Below are 19,807 nucleotides of genomic sequence, written 5' to 3' on the forward strand. Positions count from 1 at the left end.
GCAACCCCAGAGTATCGTATCAACTTTGTGGTACTACACTGACAATGGTAGAGAATGAAAAGGACCTGGGGGAAATTGTGCAGGCAGATATGAAGTTCTCTGAGCAGTGCAGATGGGCTGCAAGAGTAGCTCATGGTGTCTTGTCTATGATATACAGGACTTTTTCTAGCAGGGATAAGGAGGTGATTATTCACTTGTATAAAGCAATGGTCAGGCCACACCCTGAGTACTGTATACAGGTCTGGAGGCCTCATTTCAAGAAGGATGTAGAGCTGCTGGAACAAGTACAGAGAAGGGCAACAAGATTAGTGAATGGAACAAAGGGTTGCTCTTACGAAGAAAGGCTTAAGTTTTGCAAATTACAGTGTTTGGAGACTAGGCACCGGCAAGGTGATCTGATAGAGGTGTATAAAGCCTTTAATGGTTTGAGCATGCTCAATGCTGATGGGATTCTGCCTCTTGCTCAGAATAATCACCTGAGAGGGCATAAATTCAAATTGAAGAAAGACAGATGTAGGATAGATGTGCAGAAATTTGCCCTTAGCCAGCGAGTAGTTGGTTGGTGGAACAGACTTCCATCCCTTGTTGTGAAAGTTGATAGCCTAAATAACTTTAAGGCTGAGCTGGACAGGTATTTTGAACGAACGGAAGGGTGAAGTGGAAGTTTTTTCTTTTTTTTAGATGATGCTGCATTAGCGTGTTTTCTTGCATCAGATGCCTCTACCAATGCTAATGCCTCGATCACTATTCATTTCAGTTACCCTAACTATTTGCTCTCTGGTTCCTTTTGCTTTAAACATCGTGCTTGTGCATATTCCCACTCTAATATTGTTTTCAGAGACTATAATTTGAATTCTCTTTTAATCTCCTCTGGCTTAAAAAAATCTGTGTACTCCATTCTGTCAAATTCATCTGTTGCCTTTATCATTTCCACTAATCAGAAAGAAATCTTTGACTTCCTTTCTTGGAAACTACTTTTTTCAGTGTAACTTTCCTAACAGTGAGATTAATTTCCTTGGTAATTTTAATGTTTACAACTCCAATTGGCCTGAGTTTTCTGGTTACATTAACTCAGCTTGTTCATTTACTTCCCAGAATTCCAAACAATCTTAGTCACACACCCAGCGTACTTGATATTTTTTTCACAAACAACTCTTCAACCCTAGAGTGATCCTCTAGGCACCCCAAATCACAACTTGGTGATCTCTTCCCAGTGGACCTCTGTCTCTCTTGGCCATTCTCAGTCTCATATTGTTTGGCATTACAAGAATGTGAAATGGAATGATCTGCATGATTCCTATTCTTCATCTCCTTAGTTGTATTACTGTTTTAAATCCTTCAATCCCAATATTTTTGTTCACATTGTGTCAGTGAAATTCTTTTTGGAAATCCTTTATTTCATATTCCTCCTTAAAATCTCATCCTTTATTTAAACTTTTGTTTTAATAGGCGTGCTAAGGCTGTTCAAAGTAAGATGTTGCATATCACAATCAGCTTGCATCCACATCTCCATCTTCATTTTTTTTTTTTTTGCCTACACTGAAGCGCGTAACAGTAGTGAAATAGTTATTAATCAGTCCAAACTTGATTTTGAACAGACTGACTGACAGTAGAAAACTTGCTTATTATCCTGAGAATTCTGATCTCTTGGCAAAGCTATTGGCCACACAACTTTTGTCCATCAGTACTCCCACCTCTGTTAAAATGGAATGGTTCCATTACATCCTCAGCTAAAGAGAAAGCTGACCTCTTAGCATTCTGTTTTTCTTCTTTTATATTGATGATCTTAGTAAACTAAAACTAAACTAAACCTTACATATTAATCCCTCCTGTTAACACCCCACTCAATACCCCTGTAGTCTTGTGATACAAGGATGTTAGAATAATTCTGAATGATTTTGATGCCAGGAAAGTTCCTGCTACTGATGGCATTTCTACATCTATTCTCTAAACTATTACCCTATTGCTCTTACCTGTACTCTTTCCAAAGTAGTGGAGAAATCCAACAACCATCAATTCTTAAACTATCTGAACCTTCCATCTGACTGACGATCGCCAATATGGCTTCCATCAGTGTCAATCCACTGGTGACATATTAGCTTGTGTTACCCATCTTTGGACAAATTCAGTGGATAAGTTTGATGAAACTCAATCAGTTGATTGAGTTTCATCAAACTTATCCACTCCCATCTTGTGGATTGCTGACTATTTCTTACAGTTAGGTATCCAATTTTTCTCTCTGACTGCTCACCGTCTCCCAGTCTTTTTCTCTTATATGTTAATAATCTTCATCTAGTGACTGAAATGTTATCCATAGTTTTGCCCATAGCAAAACTATGGATAAGATTTCAGAAAAAGGGCAAAGAAAACTAGTTAACTTTAAATCCCTCTGAAACTCAGTCTTTTCTTATTTTACTGCTTGTATGTTCATCTTTGATACCACTCAGATTTCTAGACATATCTCTATTAGGGATTACTTACCTTAACTTCTAATCTCTCTCTCTTGGCATAAGCACATCACAAATATAGCTTTCTTTGCATAAAAAAAAAAAAATGGGTTTTCTTTTTCACTCTCAGCATTACTTTTCTGAACAACTACTTGCTCTGTACAAATTTCAAATACACCCTACCTTGGAATATTGTTTCCACATCTGTGGTGGTGCCCCCAGAACTTATCTCAGTATTTTAGACTCCATTCAAAAGAGGGCAGTCAGGTTAATTACTGACCCCCATCTCTTTCAAAATCTCTTCACTCTCTCTCATAGATGTTCAGTTTCTGCAGCATGCTTTTTCTGCAGATACGTCGATGGGCACTGTTAATATTAGTAGTGGCAAATGATGCAAGAAAGCAAGCTTATAGAGCATCAGTCAAAAAAAAGAAAAAAGAAAACTACCCACCTCACTCACCCATCCCCTCCAAGAATTTATCTAGTTCTTCCTTGATTTTATTCAAACTACCCACTTCCCCAACAACAGATGGAAGTTTGTTCCAACAAGCAACCACCTGCTGGCTGACGGCAAACTTCTGCGCATCTATTCTGTTTTGATTTGGCATCTGTAATTCTTCCACTGTTCCAGATCGATCTGAACATGTGCTTCAACCGGGCAGCATTCATTTACCTTTCAACTCCAAAGTCACACAACAAACTTCCTTTTCCTCTTTTTTATCCCTTCTACTTCTGTTTTCTGATGTCTTCATATGTATTTCACAAAAACTACAGTCTACAGAAATTCAAGTCCTATGTCAACAAATATCTTCTGTATTCTCAGCCTTCATCCAGTACACAGTACTAAGTACTGTACGTTCTAATTCCTTTCATGTTTGGGGTTTCATAAAAATTAAATATATATTTATATATGTAGACATGACCTAACTCCTATAGATCAGAGTTATTAAATTTCAGGTGGAAGGAATAGGCTTTCCCCATGAGTTACTCCGGTTTTTCAGCTTGCAAATACAGACTTGTACAGACATAATACACATCAAATTGTATAAACAGTTCCTAGAGTACCATAGGGACTGGTTCAGTATGGCCTAAAAGTCAGTGTGCCAAAAATTTCCAAGAACAGGGAATGTGTATTACCAGTAACCTTAAATAACATAATTTGTTTGTGTTTAGCAAATCACACCAGCAAAACTAGCAATCATCGGTAATGAACTGGCAAGCCATTTGGAGTACAGTGCAGGAGTTCATCATGTGCTGCTAGTTTGGGATAATCCAGGTTCATATCCCATCAGGGACTTTAATTCTTAAGACTCTTCAACTAGGGCTTTAGTTATCTGATTTCAGAGGGAGGGAAAGAGTAAAATTCTCTCCGTTAGTTATTCAGATTGCTAACAATGTGAAAACTGTTGTTTTCACATCTGTTCAAGTCTTGCAGTAAAAGTACTGCAAGAAATATACCTTCTGAATAAAAGTGAAAGAAGCCAAAAGATATAAAATTTTTCATATATCTCTAGTACAAGGCATACATATATCACCAGACATGATGTAAAAATATCACTTTTATATATATCATCTGAGACAGGATATCAAACTGAAAGGGCCTGGTGGCCAAACCAACTTCTCCAAAGTATTCACATCATGCATGTCTAAGAACCGTGCACAAAAATAAGAGGTCTCTTGACTAGCAATGACTTGGGAAGTTTATATAATTTGTGAATTTTTATTGCGATTTAATGAAGTTTAATATATCTGATCTAAGTAATAACATTTTCATATAAGTACAGCACCATGAACTTGTAAAAGTTGACATTGCTTGGGCTACACTTAAAAACATTTGTAAAAATACTGTTTGTAAAATATTTTCATTTTGCTAAGACTTGTAATAATTATTGGCAACACAGCCCCACAACTTCATGTGATACTCATAAGTAAAACTGATAACTGAAAAAAAGTCCTGTTAAAAACTTTAAGGCAAAAACTAAGACAAAAACAAACTGAAAATAAAAACAGATGAAAATAAGCAACATAGTCCATCATTTCTGTATACAGTATATTTCAATCTGTTGTGGATGGAATTGAATTTTTGTAGGAATTACAAAGTTCTTTTTCACCCCGTGAGAAATAAATATTGTCATTTTGTATGCTTAATACAAATCTTGGCAGAGCAATCCAATTACAGCAGGCCCCCGTTATAACGCAGTTCACTTTACGCTGATTTGCTATAACGTTGTTCATATATTATAACCCGTATCTGACTATAACGCTCTTTTACAGATTGCATCTTTGGCATATTTAACGAAATTGTTTCATTTGATGGAGTCGATAGCTTGAAAATGAATACCAAAACAACATTAAAACGTTTCCCACGCCGACTTGAGAAATTTTCCCACGCTCAGTGAAATTTTCTCGCACGCTAATTTAATTGCAGTACAGTGACTTGTTACGTAGTTCCGAGATCAACATTTTAAAAAATGATCAAGTATATTGCTTGTAATACTTGCATTATATGCATTTATCCGAAGTCTAGTCATCACTCAGTACAGTATTAGACATTGTGCGTAACGGACAGTTTACTTGAACATTGTATCGTAATTAATGCAACCAATGCAGTTACATTTTCGAAGTGTTAATAATGGCGGATAAGAATGAAAAAGCAACGTCTGGGTGCAGTACGAAGACTATAAATATAAGAAAAAGACTGAATTTGAAAATTAAATTAGACGTTTTGAAGCAAATCAATTCCAGTCAACGACAAGCGGGTGTGTGCCATAATTTAGGACTTGTAAGTTTAACTGTAAGAACAATTATAAAAAAATAAAGAATTAATTTTAGCAGCGGGAAAGATAGCTGTTCCACTTCAAGCAACTAGGGCTAGGCCGGCTATTAGGATTGAAATGGAAAGACTTTAATTGAAGATAATATCCAATGCAGAATTCAGTGAAGTTAAATATTATAAAAGAGAGAGAGAGAGATTAGCCAATATGATGATCTGAAGAAAACTCACCTAAAAAAAAAAAAAAATTGTGGAACCATTTAAAACTGGTAAGGGCTGGTTGAATAGATTTAAAATTCAGGGAGAAGCCGCATGTGCAGATGAAGGAGCCGAAACTTTCAAAAAAGAACTTGTTAAAATTATTGAAGAGGGGTATTATGTGTTATACTTCTCAACAAGTTTTTAACATAGATGAAGCAGGACTTTTGTGGAAACGAATGCCTAAAAAGAAGTTTCATATTGAAAGAAAAAAAAAACATGCCGGGTTTAAAAGCGGGGAAGGATCGGTTGACTTTATTGTTGGGTGGTAACGCTGCAGGGGATTTAAAATTAATTCCCCTTTAAGTTTATTTGGAAGAGGGCCAAAGTTCAACCCAAAAACGACACATTTTTAATGATTAAATTCATCAATTAAATTAAATCAATTTAGATCAATTAAATTCATGATTTTAATTGGAATTTTAAGTTTAATTTTGATACGTAAGTAGTTACCACATAATTATATATGTATGTAATGCAGAATATTTTATATGTACAAATATTTGAATATTAAATATTTTGACTGACATTTGTGCATCTTTTCACTACCGTTTATTATTGATTAGGAAATATTCTATGGCACCGACCACAACTTACAAATACATATGTTACTTTATGGGAATGCGGCACTCTCTTAGCGCAGATTCACTTAGCGCTCTGTTTTTCCGGAACCAATTATCAGCGTTAAGCAGGGGTTACCTGTATTGCCACCTGGCTCCCTACTTTCCAAATGATGGCACTGACTTGTTAGAAATTAGTTTTGTGTAAATAAAAGCAGTTTATGATAGCTACAACATCAAGTGCACTCTGAAAAACAACTTTCTGAAGGATGAGTTGTTAAATTAACAAAAGAATAAAAAGTTTTTCTAAGTTGTTTACATGCACTCCCTCACTCTCCACGGGAATAAGGTCAGTTGCAATTGTTGCCCCAGTTCAAAGAGTCTTTTGCTATCATATACAGCAGTATATTTTTTGTGCAATTTTATATGAGCTGATGTCTTTTTTGGAACTTGTGTCTTTAAATTAATTTAAAATTTGTTTATATTAAATCTTATCTAGCAGTGTTATGGCGACAAAACGTAGATGGACAGAATTAAGTCTGGAAATTAAACTAAAAATTATACAAAAGGCTGATAGGGTGGAAAGAAGAAAAACGGACATTGCAAAGGAATACAACATCCCTTTACCTACTTTATCTACAATACTGAAAAATCGAAAAAGACTTGAAGAAGTGCATGACGCTGGAGCAGCGATGAAAAACAGGAAACGAATTCATGGTGCAAAACACGAGGACTTGAAACAGAACTTTTCGAGTGGTACCAACAAATGCATGCATCTAATTTGCCAAATCAGGTCTGATATTGCAAGAAGAAACAAATTATCTAGCTCATCAACATGGGATTAGCTACTTCAAATGCAGCAGTGGCTGGCTCCAAAGATTTAAAGACAGGAATAACTTGGTTTTGCGAAATGTCTGCAGTGAGCCTGGATTAGTCGACAAAGAAAAGGCTACAGACTGGTTGTGTTCTGTACAGTCCATCGTTGAAAAATGTGAGGCAAAGGATATTTTTAATCATGACGAGACAGGTTATTTTATAATTTGCTGCCAAACAAAACATTTGCTATTCGTGGAGAGTCTTGTCATGGTGGAAAATTAAGTAAACAAAGACACACTGTTCTGTTATTCTGCAATTCAGATGGCAGTACAAAACTACGTCCACTTGTGATTGGTAAGTTTTCCAAGCCAAGATGTTTTAAAGTAGTTAACCAACTTCCCTGCGGCCAATAGAAGTGCTTGGCTTACTGGCAAAATTTTTCAGTCTTGGTTATCAAAATTGGACAGAAGAATGGCTTCAGAAAAAAGGAACATTTTGATGATTCTAGACTGCTGTACAGCACATTTTGCCGAGACACTTAAGTTGACAAATATATGGCTGTTGTTTTTACCCCCCCAACATACCACCAGTTTAATTCAACCACTGGATCAAGGCATTATTTATAACCTCAAGAAAGCATATAGAGCCCACCTGATAAGGTACTTGATCCGCAAAATAGGAGGAGGGAACAATTTTCAGCCAAATTGGAATGTCTTGGATTGCTATCCGTAATCTTGTTATTGCTTGGGAAAGTATTACATCAAGTGTAATAATCAACTGCTTCAGAAAGAGTTGCTTTGGAGAGAACATCATCGAAAAACATGGTCCAGCAGACGAATGTGATAGCAACAGTGAGGAATGGAGGAATTTGAAGGAGCATATCGATTTTGTTGGTGAATTTGAAGAGTTTGTGAAGGTGGATGATGAAGTTGCTACCACTGCAACGCCAACAACAGTAGAGCTGCTGGGTACCAAACAAAATGATGATGTTTTTGTTACCAGTGACAGCGAAAGTGAAGAAGTGCACACACTGCCATCTAAAAAAGATGCCCAAAATGCATTGAACATAATAGAGAATGTGTTGGCCTGCAGTAACGTTGATAAAGAAACAACTATTGCATTTGATAACATCTGTGCTGTAGTTAAAAATGCTTATAGGACCAAAAACTGTGCAAACAACATTGGATTCTTTCTTTAAATTAGATTAGATTAATTAAAAAGTTAATGATTTGTATGTCTCCTTTTATATATTAAGATTGTAATTCTTTTTACTGTGATACTAAAATATTGTATATATCAAAATATATACTGTACAATATTTTCATTTCCATTGATATTGCTTTTCTCTTAGTTTATCTTACAAATAAAATAAAATCTTTAAAAAATATGTAGTAGTAGTAGCAGTAGCATGTGATGCAAGAAAGCAAATGTATGAGCTTATGCAGCATCAGCCAAAAAAAAAAAAAAAAAAATCACACCATTCCCTCCAAATGCCTGTCCAGTTCCTCCTTAAATTTATTCAACCTATCAACTTCCACAACGACAGATGGAAGTTTGTTCCAGCAATTAACCACCCGCTGGCTAAAGGCAAATTTCCGCACATCTATTCTACATCTGTCTTTTCTTAATTTGAATTTATGCCCCCTTAGGTTCGTAATCTGAACAAGTGGAAGGATTCCATCAGAATTCAGCGTGCTCAACCCATTCAAGGCCTTATATACCTCAATCAGATCACCGCGCAGGTGCCTAGTCTCCAGCCACTGCAATTTGCAGAACTTAAGCCTCTCTTGGTAAGAGGATCCCTTCATTCCCCTCACCAATCTTGTTGCCCTTCTCTGTACACACTCAAGTAAATCTACATCCTTCCTAAAATGAGGCCTCCAGACCTGTACGCAGTACTCAAGGCGTGGCCTGACCATTGCCTTATACAGAGGGATAATCACCTCCTTTTCCCTGCTAGCAAAATTCCTATATATCATTGACAAAACCCCATGACCTGCCCTGGCAGCCTGTCTACATTGCTCAGAGAACTTCATATCTGACTGCACAATTACTCCCAGGTCTTTTTCATTTTCTACCACCTTAAGTGTAGTACCACACAGTTGGTACATTTCTCTGGGGTTACTTCTACCCATATGCAGTACTTTGCATTTGTCAAGGTTAAACTTCAGTTGCCACTTCTTAGCCCGTCTGCCCAAATTATATAGATCCTGTTGCAGTAGCACACTGCCATTTCTGTCATTAACAACCCTGCCAACCTTTGTATCATCTGCAAACTTCGACATTAAGCCTGATATACCTTCATCAATATCATTGATAAATATACAAAACAACAGTGGACCTAACACCGAACCCTGTGGGACTCCACTAATAACATTAGTCCAAGAAGAGCAGCACCCATTGATTACCACCCTCTGTCTTCTCGCACTTAACCATCCTTTTATCCATTGTAGCAACTTACCCTTAATACCATTCTGCTCCAATTTGTACAATAGTCTTCCATGTGCAACAGTGTCAAAAGCTTTCCTGAAATCCAAATATATGATATCAAAATTATTTTTTGCATCCAGTTCCTTTGTAACCACATCATAATATCCTATCAAATTTGTCAGACAAGACTTTCCCTTAACAAACCCATGCTGTGTCTGAATTATTGCTGCAGTCTTGTCTAGATGATCCTGCAATGCATCTTTAATGTTATTCCTATTTCTGTATTGTTAGAGAAGGCTTTTATTTTATTTTATTAATTTATTTTTGATATTATTATTATTATTATTAGATATACAGTATGTACCAAAAAAAAAAAAAGGTAAAATTTTGACACATTTGGGGGACCTCGTTACTACAAACCTCGTTATTACAAAACGTGAAAATTTAGATCCCTTGAACTTTGTATTAACGAGATTCCACTGTAGTAGTTTTATCACTTTTCACTCAACTGGGGTGGTTGGGTTCAGATCTCATCAGAGACTATAGTCATTTTAAAGTCCTTTTCAGTCAAGGCTGTAATTAACAGAGAACATACAGTTGTACAAGCACAATACATGATAAAAAAAATCACAAATAAGACCGTAAGAATCAACACTGTGCCCAGAGTAATTGCACACAAAGAAAGATCTGCAACTATCTGGAATATCCGATGGCAACTATCCGATGTGTGTACTATATAGTAGTACCACAATTGGTACTGTATATTGTATGAGTAATATATAATACTATATATATCTTATTGTATACCAGAAGTACTTTTGCATATTGTTGTCTCACTGATTTGTTCTTTACAACTTTCATTTCCATACTGTTGTATTTATAGGCATAATACTTATTTACAAGAATGTACTGGTCACAGAGATGTTGGTTATGTTTCTACTGTTCATGATCTCAAACTTCTGCTGTTACGCTTTGCTAATGAAAGATCATTTAGTGAAGACAGTGGCGGAGGAGGACCACAGAGTAACATGCACCTTATTCCTTATCTAATTCACATGGCCCTTTATGTTATAAACACGTAAGTATAATTTTTCTTTTTTTTTTTTTCACCATTCTTTAGTATATCTATTAAGCTTTCTACACGGGTGTCTCAAATATATTGGTACAAACGTTTAGGGGACATCTAAAGGAATGTGAATCGCATAGGAACCCATAACCGGAAACGTCACGGTAAGTCAGTAGACAGCGCGGTAGTCGCCGCACGAAGAGTATGCATTGATATACAAACTGTGAGCTGGCAGACATGCACCTAGTGTATGGATTAGCAGAGGGCAATGGACGAGCCGCTCAATGAATTTATGGAGAACGCTTCCCAGACGGACATGTACCGGACCACCATTTGTTTGCACGTGTGCATCAAAATTTGTGCAATTATGGGTCATTTAGAGGTAACAGGAGTAGTGCGGGCAGACCAAGTTCGACGCGAACTCCCGCCATAGAAAAAAGTGTGTTGAATGCCGTCCAGAATAATCCTACTACCAGCACATGTGCCGTTGCCTCTGCCTTAGAAGTGTCTCTTTGCAGCATACAGCATGTCTGGCACGACGATTCCTTACACCCCTTTCATCTCCAAAGGGTTCAGTTACTGCTCCCCCAAGATCATCCTGCACTTGTGGCTTTTGCGCAGTGGTTTCTCCAAGAAAGTATTCAAGACTTGAATTTTACAGCCTATGTTTTGTTCACGGATGAGGCTTATTTCATTCAGGAAGGCTTTTCAATCAGCACAATGCTCACGTATGGGCTCACGACAGCCCACACGGTGTGCGCCCCCATGCGGCACAACATCGCTTCACAATAAATGTTTGGGCAGGTATGGTCAGTGACTGCTTAAGTCGGCCCATACCTGTTACCATCCCGCATGAACTCTTCTAAATATCGGATCTTTTTTGAACAAGTTCTACCAGGGTTACTTGACAATGTTCCAGCAAATGTGAGACGCAACATTTGGTTTCAACATGACGGGGCGCCTGCCCATTATGGAAGGTGTGTTCGTGACCATTTGAACAGGCGTTTTGGGTGTCGATGGATTGGCCGTGGTGGACCCGTTGCCTGGCCCCCACACTCACCTGATTTATTGAGCCTTGATTTCTTTCTGTGGGGGGGCCCTCAAATCTATCATGTATGAATCGCCTGTGGAGACGGAAATGGATCTCGTGGCAAGACTCGTCTGCACTGCTGCTACTGTCAAAGAAACTCCAGGCGTGTTTGACCGTGTCCGCCAATCCGTGCTGCATCGGTGTTACGCATGCATCACGTCTCGTGGTGGAACCTTCGAGCATCTGTTGTAACATCATGAAATGCATCCATCTCGTACTCCATTGTTAATATTATGTCAAATGAATGTTTGCCACTAATTACTGTCTTGTGTCATTTCTGCTTCTTGTGCCTCTGCTACTATTTTCCCCGTGACGTTTCCAGTTATAGGTTCCTATGCGATTCACATTCCTTTAGATGTTACCTACCTCCCCTAAACGTTTGTACCAATATTTTTGAGACACCTTGTATAATGAAGTAGTGTAAGCTTTGAATCATAGCATTCTGAATTACAGTGAAACTTCCCTTAACAGGTGGCTCTCCGAAAAGGACACCTCTTGTAGACACTCAGACTTGGGTCCCAGCCAGAAATATTAAAAATTACATGTTAAATGACCTCTCCAAAATGGACACTCTCTCTAATATGGGCATGGACACTCTCTCTAATATGGGCATGGACACTTTGAAGAATGATTTACACACATGCATGTTTCCATTTCAAGGTCATTGCAGTAATACTAATTAGTTGTGATTTCCATGGATTACTCATAGAACAGATGGCACAATATGTCTTTAATGTGTTCACCACTGCTGCTAAGGAATATTTACAAACTTATTTGGACTGTCTGATGCAGTTCCACTGGCAAGCATTACTTTACATGACAATAAATTGCCAAACTTTGAGACAGTGCAGCCAGAATTTTAAAAAATAAATAAATATAAAACACATAGTATTATAGGGATTACTATAGGATTCAATTTGTGGTACTGTATATAAAAAAAAGTCTGGGAGTTGTAATATGTTTCTTTCAAAAAAAAAAATTTAACACTACCAATGAACTGCATAGGTAATTTTTACAAGTGGCCTATGAGAATTGAGAATTTCTGTCTGCAAATACACTAATAAAAACATTGTGTGAGACTTGACATTGCTTTCATAACTGCTAAGGCAGTTATGAAAGCAATGTCAAGCTCCCCTCCCCCCACAACATGACCGCTCCAAAATAAACTTCCAGAATGCCGTGGATGGTCCCCCCCCCAGCATAACCACCGCAAAATACTTTCCAAATTAAGACCCACAGTACATTGCCACATAATTAACGTTAAAATTATTCAAAAAAATTCACTATGACATCACAACCAAATACATTCAAAGACCACATCTTACCCAAATATAACGGGAGGGGAGGACTCGCACAGTCGTGAGGAAACGTCAGCGTACGCTGAACACAACCACCCCAGATTGTGCCCCAGCCCAAAAATAAATTGTAAAATTAAATTCTGAAATTACCAATAACACCACCTACTGAGTGAAAAACAAACCAATGCTAGAAAAATATAAACATTTTTTTCCTGACCCCCTCAAGCCATGGTCAAGTCAAACGCATGTACTGAGAAGCATTTCATTCATATACTTCTCCATTAATACGGGGGACTGATAATCCACTTGTAGCATTCGTTAATTTCATATTGATTCAGTAGTAGAAGTTCCTGTCACCCTTTCTAGAACAGAAGGGGGAAACCACTTTGATGGGATTTCGAGCCCTTTTCAGTTGGAGGCAGGCTGTGTCCATTCCCACCTCACCACCGCTACCACCGTCCATGATCAACCCTGCTGAAAACAAGAATAAAGATGCATCAACCAGTGGCAATATGAAGTGAACAATGCATGTGCCTTATGCCCATCAAGACTGTGAAGAATGATCACCACTTACTGTGAAGTGAATTTTATGGTCAAAACTATTAATGCCTATTGATTTATTGGTAGTGTTCTAGTGTTAATAACATAAAGATACTTAAATGAACAAAGATTTAAAATAGGCTTCAAATATATTCAAACAAATTTAAAGATGTCAGTTATTAGCAATAGTAGAGGCATATGATGCAAGAAAGCAAGCTTATGCAGCATCAGCCAAAAAAAAAAAAAAAAAAACTTCCACTTCACCCCCTCCGTACATTAGAAATACCTGTCCAGCTGAGCCTTAAATTTATTTAGGCTATCAACTTCCACAACAAGCGATGAAAGTCTGTTCCACCAACCAACTACCCGCTGGCTAAAGGCAAATTTCCGCACATCTATCCTACATCTGTCTTTCCTCAATTTGAATTTATGCCCTCTCAGGTGATTATTCTGAGCAAGAGGCAGAATCCCATCAGCATTGAGCATGCTCAAACCATTCAAGGCTTTATACACCTCTATCAGATCACCTCGCCAGTGCCTAGTCTCCAGACACTGTAATTTGCAAAACTTAAGCCTTTCTTCGTAAGGCAACCCTTTTTTCCATTCACTAATGTTGTTGCCCTTCTCTGTACTCGTTCCAGCAGCTCTACATCCTTCTTGAAATGAGGCCTCCAGACCTGTATACAATACTCAGGGTGTGGCCTGACCATTGCCTTATACAAGGAAATAATCACCACCTTATCCCTGCTAGAAAAATTCCTGTATATCATTGATAAGACACCATGAGCTACTCTTGCAGCCCATCTGCACTGCTCAGAGAACTTCATATCTGCCTGCACAATTACCCCCAGGTCCTTTTCATTCTCTACCACTGTCATTGTAGTACCACAGAGTTGATACTTTGCTCTGGGGTTGCTGTTTCCCATATGTAGTACTTCATTTGCCACCTCTCAGCCCATCTGCTCAACTTTTCCAGATCCTGTTGCAGCAGCATAGCGTCAGTAGTGTCCTTAACAACCCTGCCAACCTTTGTATCGTCTGCAAACTTAGACATTAAGCTTGATATACCATCATCAATATTATTTATAAATACAGAAAACAATAATGGACCCAACACTGAACCCTGAGGGACTCCACTAATAACATTAGTCCACGATGAGCAGCGTCCATTGATTACCACTCTGTCTTCTCCCCCTCAACCACCCCTTTATCCATAGCAGCAATTTGCCTCCAATGCCACACTGCTCCAATTTGTGCAGCAGTCTTCCATGTGCAACAGTATCAAAGGCCTTTCTAAGATCCAAGTATATAATATCAAAGTTATTCCCTGCATCCAGTTCTTTTGTGACTGCATCATAGTATCCAATCAAATTGGTTAGGCAAGACTTCCCCTTAACAAAACCATGCTGTGTCTGAGCTATAACTGAAGTCTTGTCTAGATGATCCTGCAGTGCTTCTTTAACCAGTGCCTCCATTAATTTTCCGGGAACAGAAGTTAAACTCACAGGTCTATAATTACTTGTGTCAGCCTTTGATCCTCCTTTGTGAATTAAGGTCACATTTGCACATCTCCAGTCCATGGGTACCTCCCCTGAGTCCAAGGAAGCTCTCATAATTATGGCTAAGGGTTTGCTTACTTCCTTTGCTGCCTCCTTTAATATAACTGGATAGATTCCATCCACCCCTGGTGCCTTTCTTGTGTTTATCTTCAACAATTTCTCCTCCACTTTACTCTCAGTTATTACAAGATTCTCTAGCTTACTGCCAGAGTTGAATACACCTCTGACATTCCCCTCGCTGAATAACTCCTCATGTGTGAATGTCGATGCAAAATATTCATTTAGTTTGTTAGCTACCTGAGCAGGATCATCAACAGTTGACCCATCGATATCAAGTGGACCAATCTGATTCATCCACTTCCTTCTAGAGTTTACATAAGTAAAGAACTCTTTGCTGTTTTTCTTCGCATCCCTTGCCAAGGATTTCTCATAATCTACCTTCGCCTGCCTAACCTCCTTTGTAACTTGGTTACAGGTCAACTTGTATCTATCATAGGCTTCTGTGTCAAGTGTTAATTTGTATGTATCCCATGCATTTTTCTTCTCTGTCATATGCCTCATTAGTTCATCTGACATCCATTTAGGCCTAAACCTTGAACAATATTTCTTAGTTGGTATGTAAAGCCTAGTAGCTTCCAAGATAAGTTCTTTGAATGCTTCCCATTTTGAATTTGCTGTTGGTAACATTATCAGTTGGTCCCACTGTATAGAATTTAAATACTGTCTCAGTCCATCGTAGTCGCCTTTACGAAAGCAATACCCCTTCCCTTTACCCCTAATGGTAGTTACCTCTTTGAGTAAATCCCACTTCAGCATACTGTGATCACTGCCACCTAGTGGTTCATTTACCTGCAGATTCTTAATGCATGAAGAATCACTACTGATAATCAAATCAAGAGTATTATTCCCTCTAATTGCCTCCCTAACATGCTGATGTAGAAAACAATCATCCAATAAATCCACAAAAGCCTGCTAGTGTGTGAGTGACCAGCTCCCAAATTCCAGTCAATATCTGGGAAATTAAAATCCCCCATTATAAGACTCTCTGATTTACTGGTACACTCTATTTCTCTGTACAGTTTCTTATTATACTCATCAGAGTCATTAGGCCTATAACACACTCCTACTCTCAATTTTGATCGCCCAATGCTTATGTCACACCAAACTGATTGGACACTGCACTGTCCAGCGATGTCGACTGGCTTCACTTCCTTGGATTTTATGTGTTTCTTAACTAATAGCATAACCCCTCCTCCCTTCCTATCCTGTCTATCCTTTCTGTAGACATTGTACTCCCCAAATTCCAGTTCTGCATTTCTTATATCTGTGTGACACCACGTCTCTGAACTCCCAACAATATCTGCCTTTAATGTTTTGAGCAATACCTCAAATTCATCAAATATATTTACTAAACTCCTAGCATTGGTGTACACACAAGTATACATGCACCTGCTCTTCCTCTTAGCCACCCTAACACAACCCATGTGTTTACTTGTACCCCCATGATTCCCAGCAGTCTCTGAAATATCCTGCATCTTATTTTCCAGGCTGCTGCTCATTCCAATAGAAGCAGTGCAAGAATCACTTTCTCCTCTGCCAGTGGCTACTGTTAATCTATTAGTCCTTGTATCCCCCCAATCTAGCAGTTTTCCGACCCACCTAACACTGCCTCGATAGCATCAGCAAACATTCTTGCACCCTTTCTATTTAAGTGTATCCCATCCCTGTAGAAGCAGTCTCTCCTGTTAACAAGTACAGACCAGGCTGAAAAAAATTCTAACCCTTGAGCCCTGCACAATCTTTCCAGGGCCGAATTGATCGACAGGGCTCTCATCATATACTCCCTCCTATCGTGTCTGGGCAGAATTGCAGACACTTTCAAATTCAACCCTAATTCACGGCTTTTTTTCATCAGTGACCTGTACTTGTTAAGTAATTCTTGGTCATCCTCTGCATCTTTTCCCTTCAAGCTATCCTTCTAGTATGTTTCTATCCAATCATTGTGTGTCTCCACAGATGTCCTAGGAACTGCATCTTCCTTTTATTATGGTTTTCTTGATTGTTTTGTTCTTCAGCTACTCTGAGGACCTCTTCATTCGTCTTTTCTCTCACCAGTTGATTTTCATCAATGTTCTCCAACAAAACGTCTCAAATGCTTCAATTCCCCTCCAGTCTGTTGCTGTTATGGACATGTTTCACATCCATACAGCAATATACTGCATGATAAAAAATATATTTATTATCAAAACAGTAAATATTTATTATATTTACTGTTTTGTAAGGTTGTTATTTCTGCTCTTTTGGAGATAAAGGATGAATCCCATACCTGAAAAGTTTAGACTCAAGTTTGAGGAGCAGCCTTCACCATAAACAGACAACATTCATTTATATATTTCTTGTGATTCTTGCCCTTACTCAATTAAAAACTGAATTAATGCACAATGACTTTTGACAGGTCATCTATTTTAAATGACATAAGAAAAACATACACAATCATAACACAGTGCAAATAAAACAAAAACTAAGTCACTTGCATGTTAGTGTTGCTTTAGCATATACACTAAGTAATCACTGTTATGACCACCCCATCCATAATGGGCTAATGCCGCATAGCTTGCAAAATAAAAAGCCAAATAGCTTCCTACACTAGAGTAGTGGTAATTTGCATCTGATCATGCAAGTCAAAGTAATGCATGTAGCAGTTAAACGATGTAGTAAAGATATCATGGCGTTTCAAAAGGGCATGGTTGTATAAGCTCGTGCAACGTGCATCAGAACGGCATGTCTTGTCAGTTTCTCACAGCTCACTTTGGTTAAAGTGTACAAAGAATGGTGCTAAACAAGCAAACCACTTCCTGCCAACAGAACTATGAAGGATTACACAAGGTGGATGTTCATGATAAGTAAAAGGTACAGTGTGTTGTACAGGCTCAGTGCAGGTGGTAGATGACTTTCATCAACCGGTGAAATACCACCACTTTGCTTATTGGAGGCTTGAAGTGGTGAAACCCATGTTTAGTCTCTAGAGCAAAGTTTCCAGCATCCCCCTCCCACCATACTTCTCCTTCAACCCCCATGCACGGTACTATGTACTATAGGTTTTGATACCTTTCGTGTTTGGGGTTTTCATAAAAAAAAAAAAAAAAAAAAGTTGACACTCACGTCAGTTAAATAACAGGTTGGAATCACAGAACCCTGCTTTATATATATATATAAAGCAGGGGAAAAAAATAAAAGGAAAGAAAGTGAGGGAGATAGAAAACTAATAAAAATGCATAATAAGAAATAAATAATTACAAAATTGAAAAAATAAGAATGTCGTCGCACAACTTAAACCAGCCTCTTATCAGGTGTCAATGGCCAGAACTGCAAGCAAAATAGCAAATGTGTCTTCGTTTCTGATGTAAACCACAAGCCAAAAGGTAAAAAACATAAACAAAAATGAGAATAAAATTTTTGTAGCAAAATAAATTAAAATGAAAATAAGATTTTGTAAACAAAATAAAAATTACAAGGATTAAACGGGAAGTTTTAGAAAAGGGTTTACACTATGAAGATGAGAAATTAAACTAGAATTGATAACAGAAATTTCTAGAGACATATATTAGTCTAATACAAGTTAAGGTTCTGAAAACAAGTAAAGATCTAAAAACATAATAAAAAGCAAGTAGCCCTGAAAGAAAGCAAGAGACTTGAGATAACACTTAGGCAAAGTTACAAGCAACAGCTTGCAGGAAAAATTAAATATACCTTATTTCCCCATGTATAAGACGCACCTTTTTTCAAAAATTTTGGGGTCTAAAAACTGGGTGCGTCTTATACAGTGGTTGTAGATTTTTTTTTACTTGCATTTCCCGCTTTTTCGCACTTGTTGTCTTTGCGCTCATTGTTTCGCACTTGTTACCGGTATATCAGGTTACGTTTTGCCACCTTCTGCCCAGAAATGGCTCAGAAAAGATTTTCATACAGTGCTGAATTCAAGTTAAAAGTGATCCAGTTTGCAAAAGTGAATGGAAATCGTGCTGCTGAATGTAAGTTTGGTCCTCCTCCAACTGAGAAAACAATCCAAGACTGGCTACGGGAAGAAGAAACCCTACTGAAAATGCCACGGCAGAAGAAGGCCATTAGAGGCAAGTCAGCAAAACGGCCTAATTTAGAGAGGAAATTGAAGATTGAAGAACAAGGGACTAACCAGAGCATTAGAAATGAAGATGTTATTTTGCTTATAATCCCGGCCACTGACGTGATGAGAGGCCGGTTTTATAAGTTGTGTGGCAACATACTCATTTTGTCAATTTTGTAATTATTTATTTCTTATTATGAACATTTTATTAATTATCTTCTATCACTTTCTTTCCGTTTTTTTTAATTTTTACTTTATGCTCTGCTTAGGTATAGCATTTTTTTGCCTTTGACCACTTTATATTTCCATTTTTCTACTTTCTTATTTCCACTTTCTTGTTATTCTATTCAATATATACACTGATGAGCAAAACATTATGACCAGCGAGTCGTTATGCAAATCAAAGCAACTGCAGGTGAACTATGGTGCGTGCCCTGGTCGGGACATGGTATAAAAAACACCTGATACTGAACACCTGTTAATCGGTGTTACTCTTGTTCTTCAGATGGGAAAAGCAGTGGACTTTAGTGAGTTTGACAAAGGCCAAATCATAATGGCTAGCCGACCGGGTCAGAGTATATCACTGCAAGTTAATGTGGATAAATTGAAGGTTAAATTTTCAGCCGTTGTAATGGCTGCCTTACAGTGGCTGCTATTGTAACAGTAGCAGTAATGGCTATCATGTTTAGTGTTGAACGATTGATTTGATTATATGGATTATAAATTGTGATTTTTGTGTTCAGATTAATGTTTAAATTTATTATTATAGTGTAGTTTTAATTATTTAAGATTTAGATTGTAATTACCTTTTTGTGTTTATTTAGGATTGAAATTTTTATACTTGCAT

At 37.8% G+C, this 19,807-nt stretch overlaps 1 protein-coding gene across 1 annotated transcript in view; it reads left to right on the top strand.

Annotated features, from left to right (window-relative positions):
* The window catches only part of poe (E3 ubiquitin-protein ligase-like protein poe), an 849,790-nt gene that overhangs the window by 804,569 nt on the left and 25,414 nt on the right, over window positions 1-19,807 (top strand). The window contains exon 73 of the mRNA XM_090388478.1: window positions 10,168-10,362. Within this exon, the coding sequence (XP_090244604.1) occupies window positions 10,168-10,362 (195 nt within the window). The remainder of the gene's footprint in view (window positions 1-10,167; window positions 10,363-19,807) is intronic.

This window comes from Mastigoproctus giganteus, chromosome 14, assembly GCF_048544385.1.
Source record: "Mastigoproctus giganteus isolate SK-2022 chromosome 14, ASM4854438v1, whole genome shotgun sequence".
Lineage (NCBI taxonomy): Eukaryota > Metazoa > Arthropoda > Arachnida > Uropygi > Thelyphonidae > Mastigoproctus > Mastigoproctus giganteus.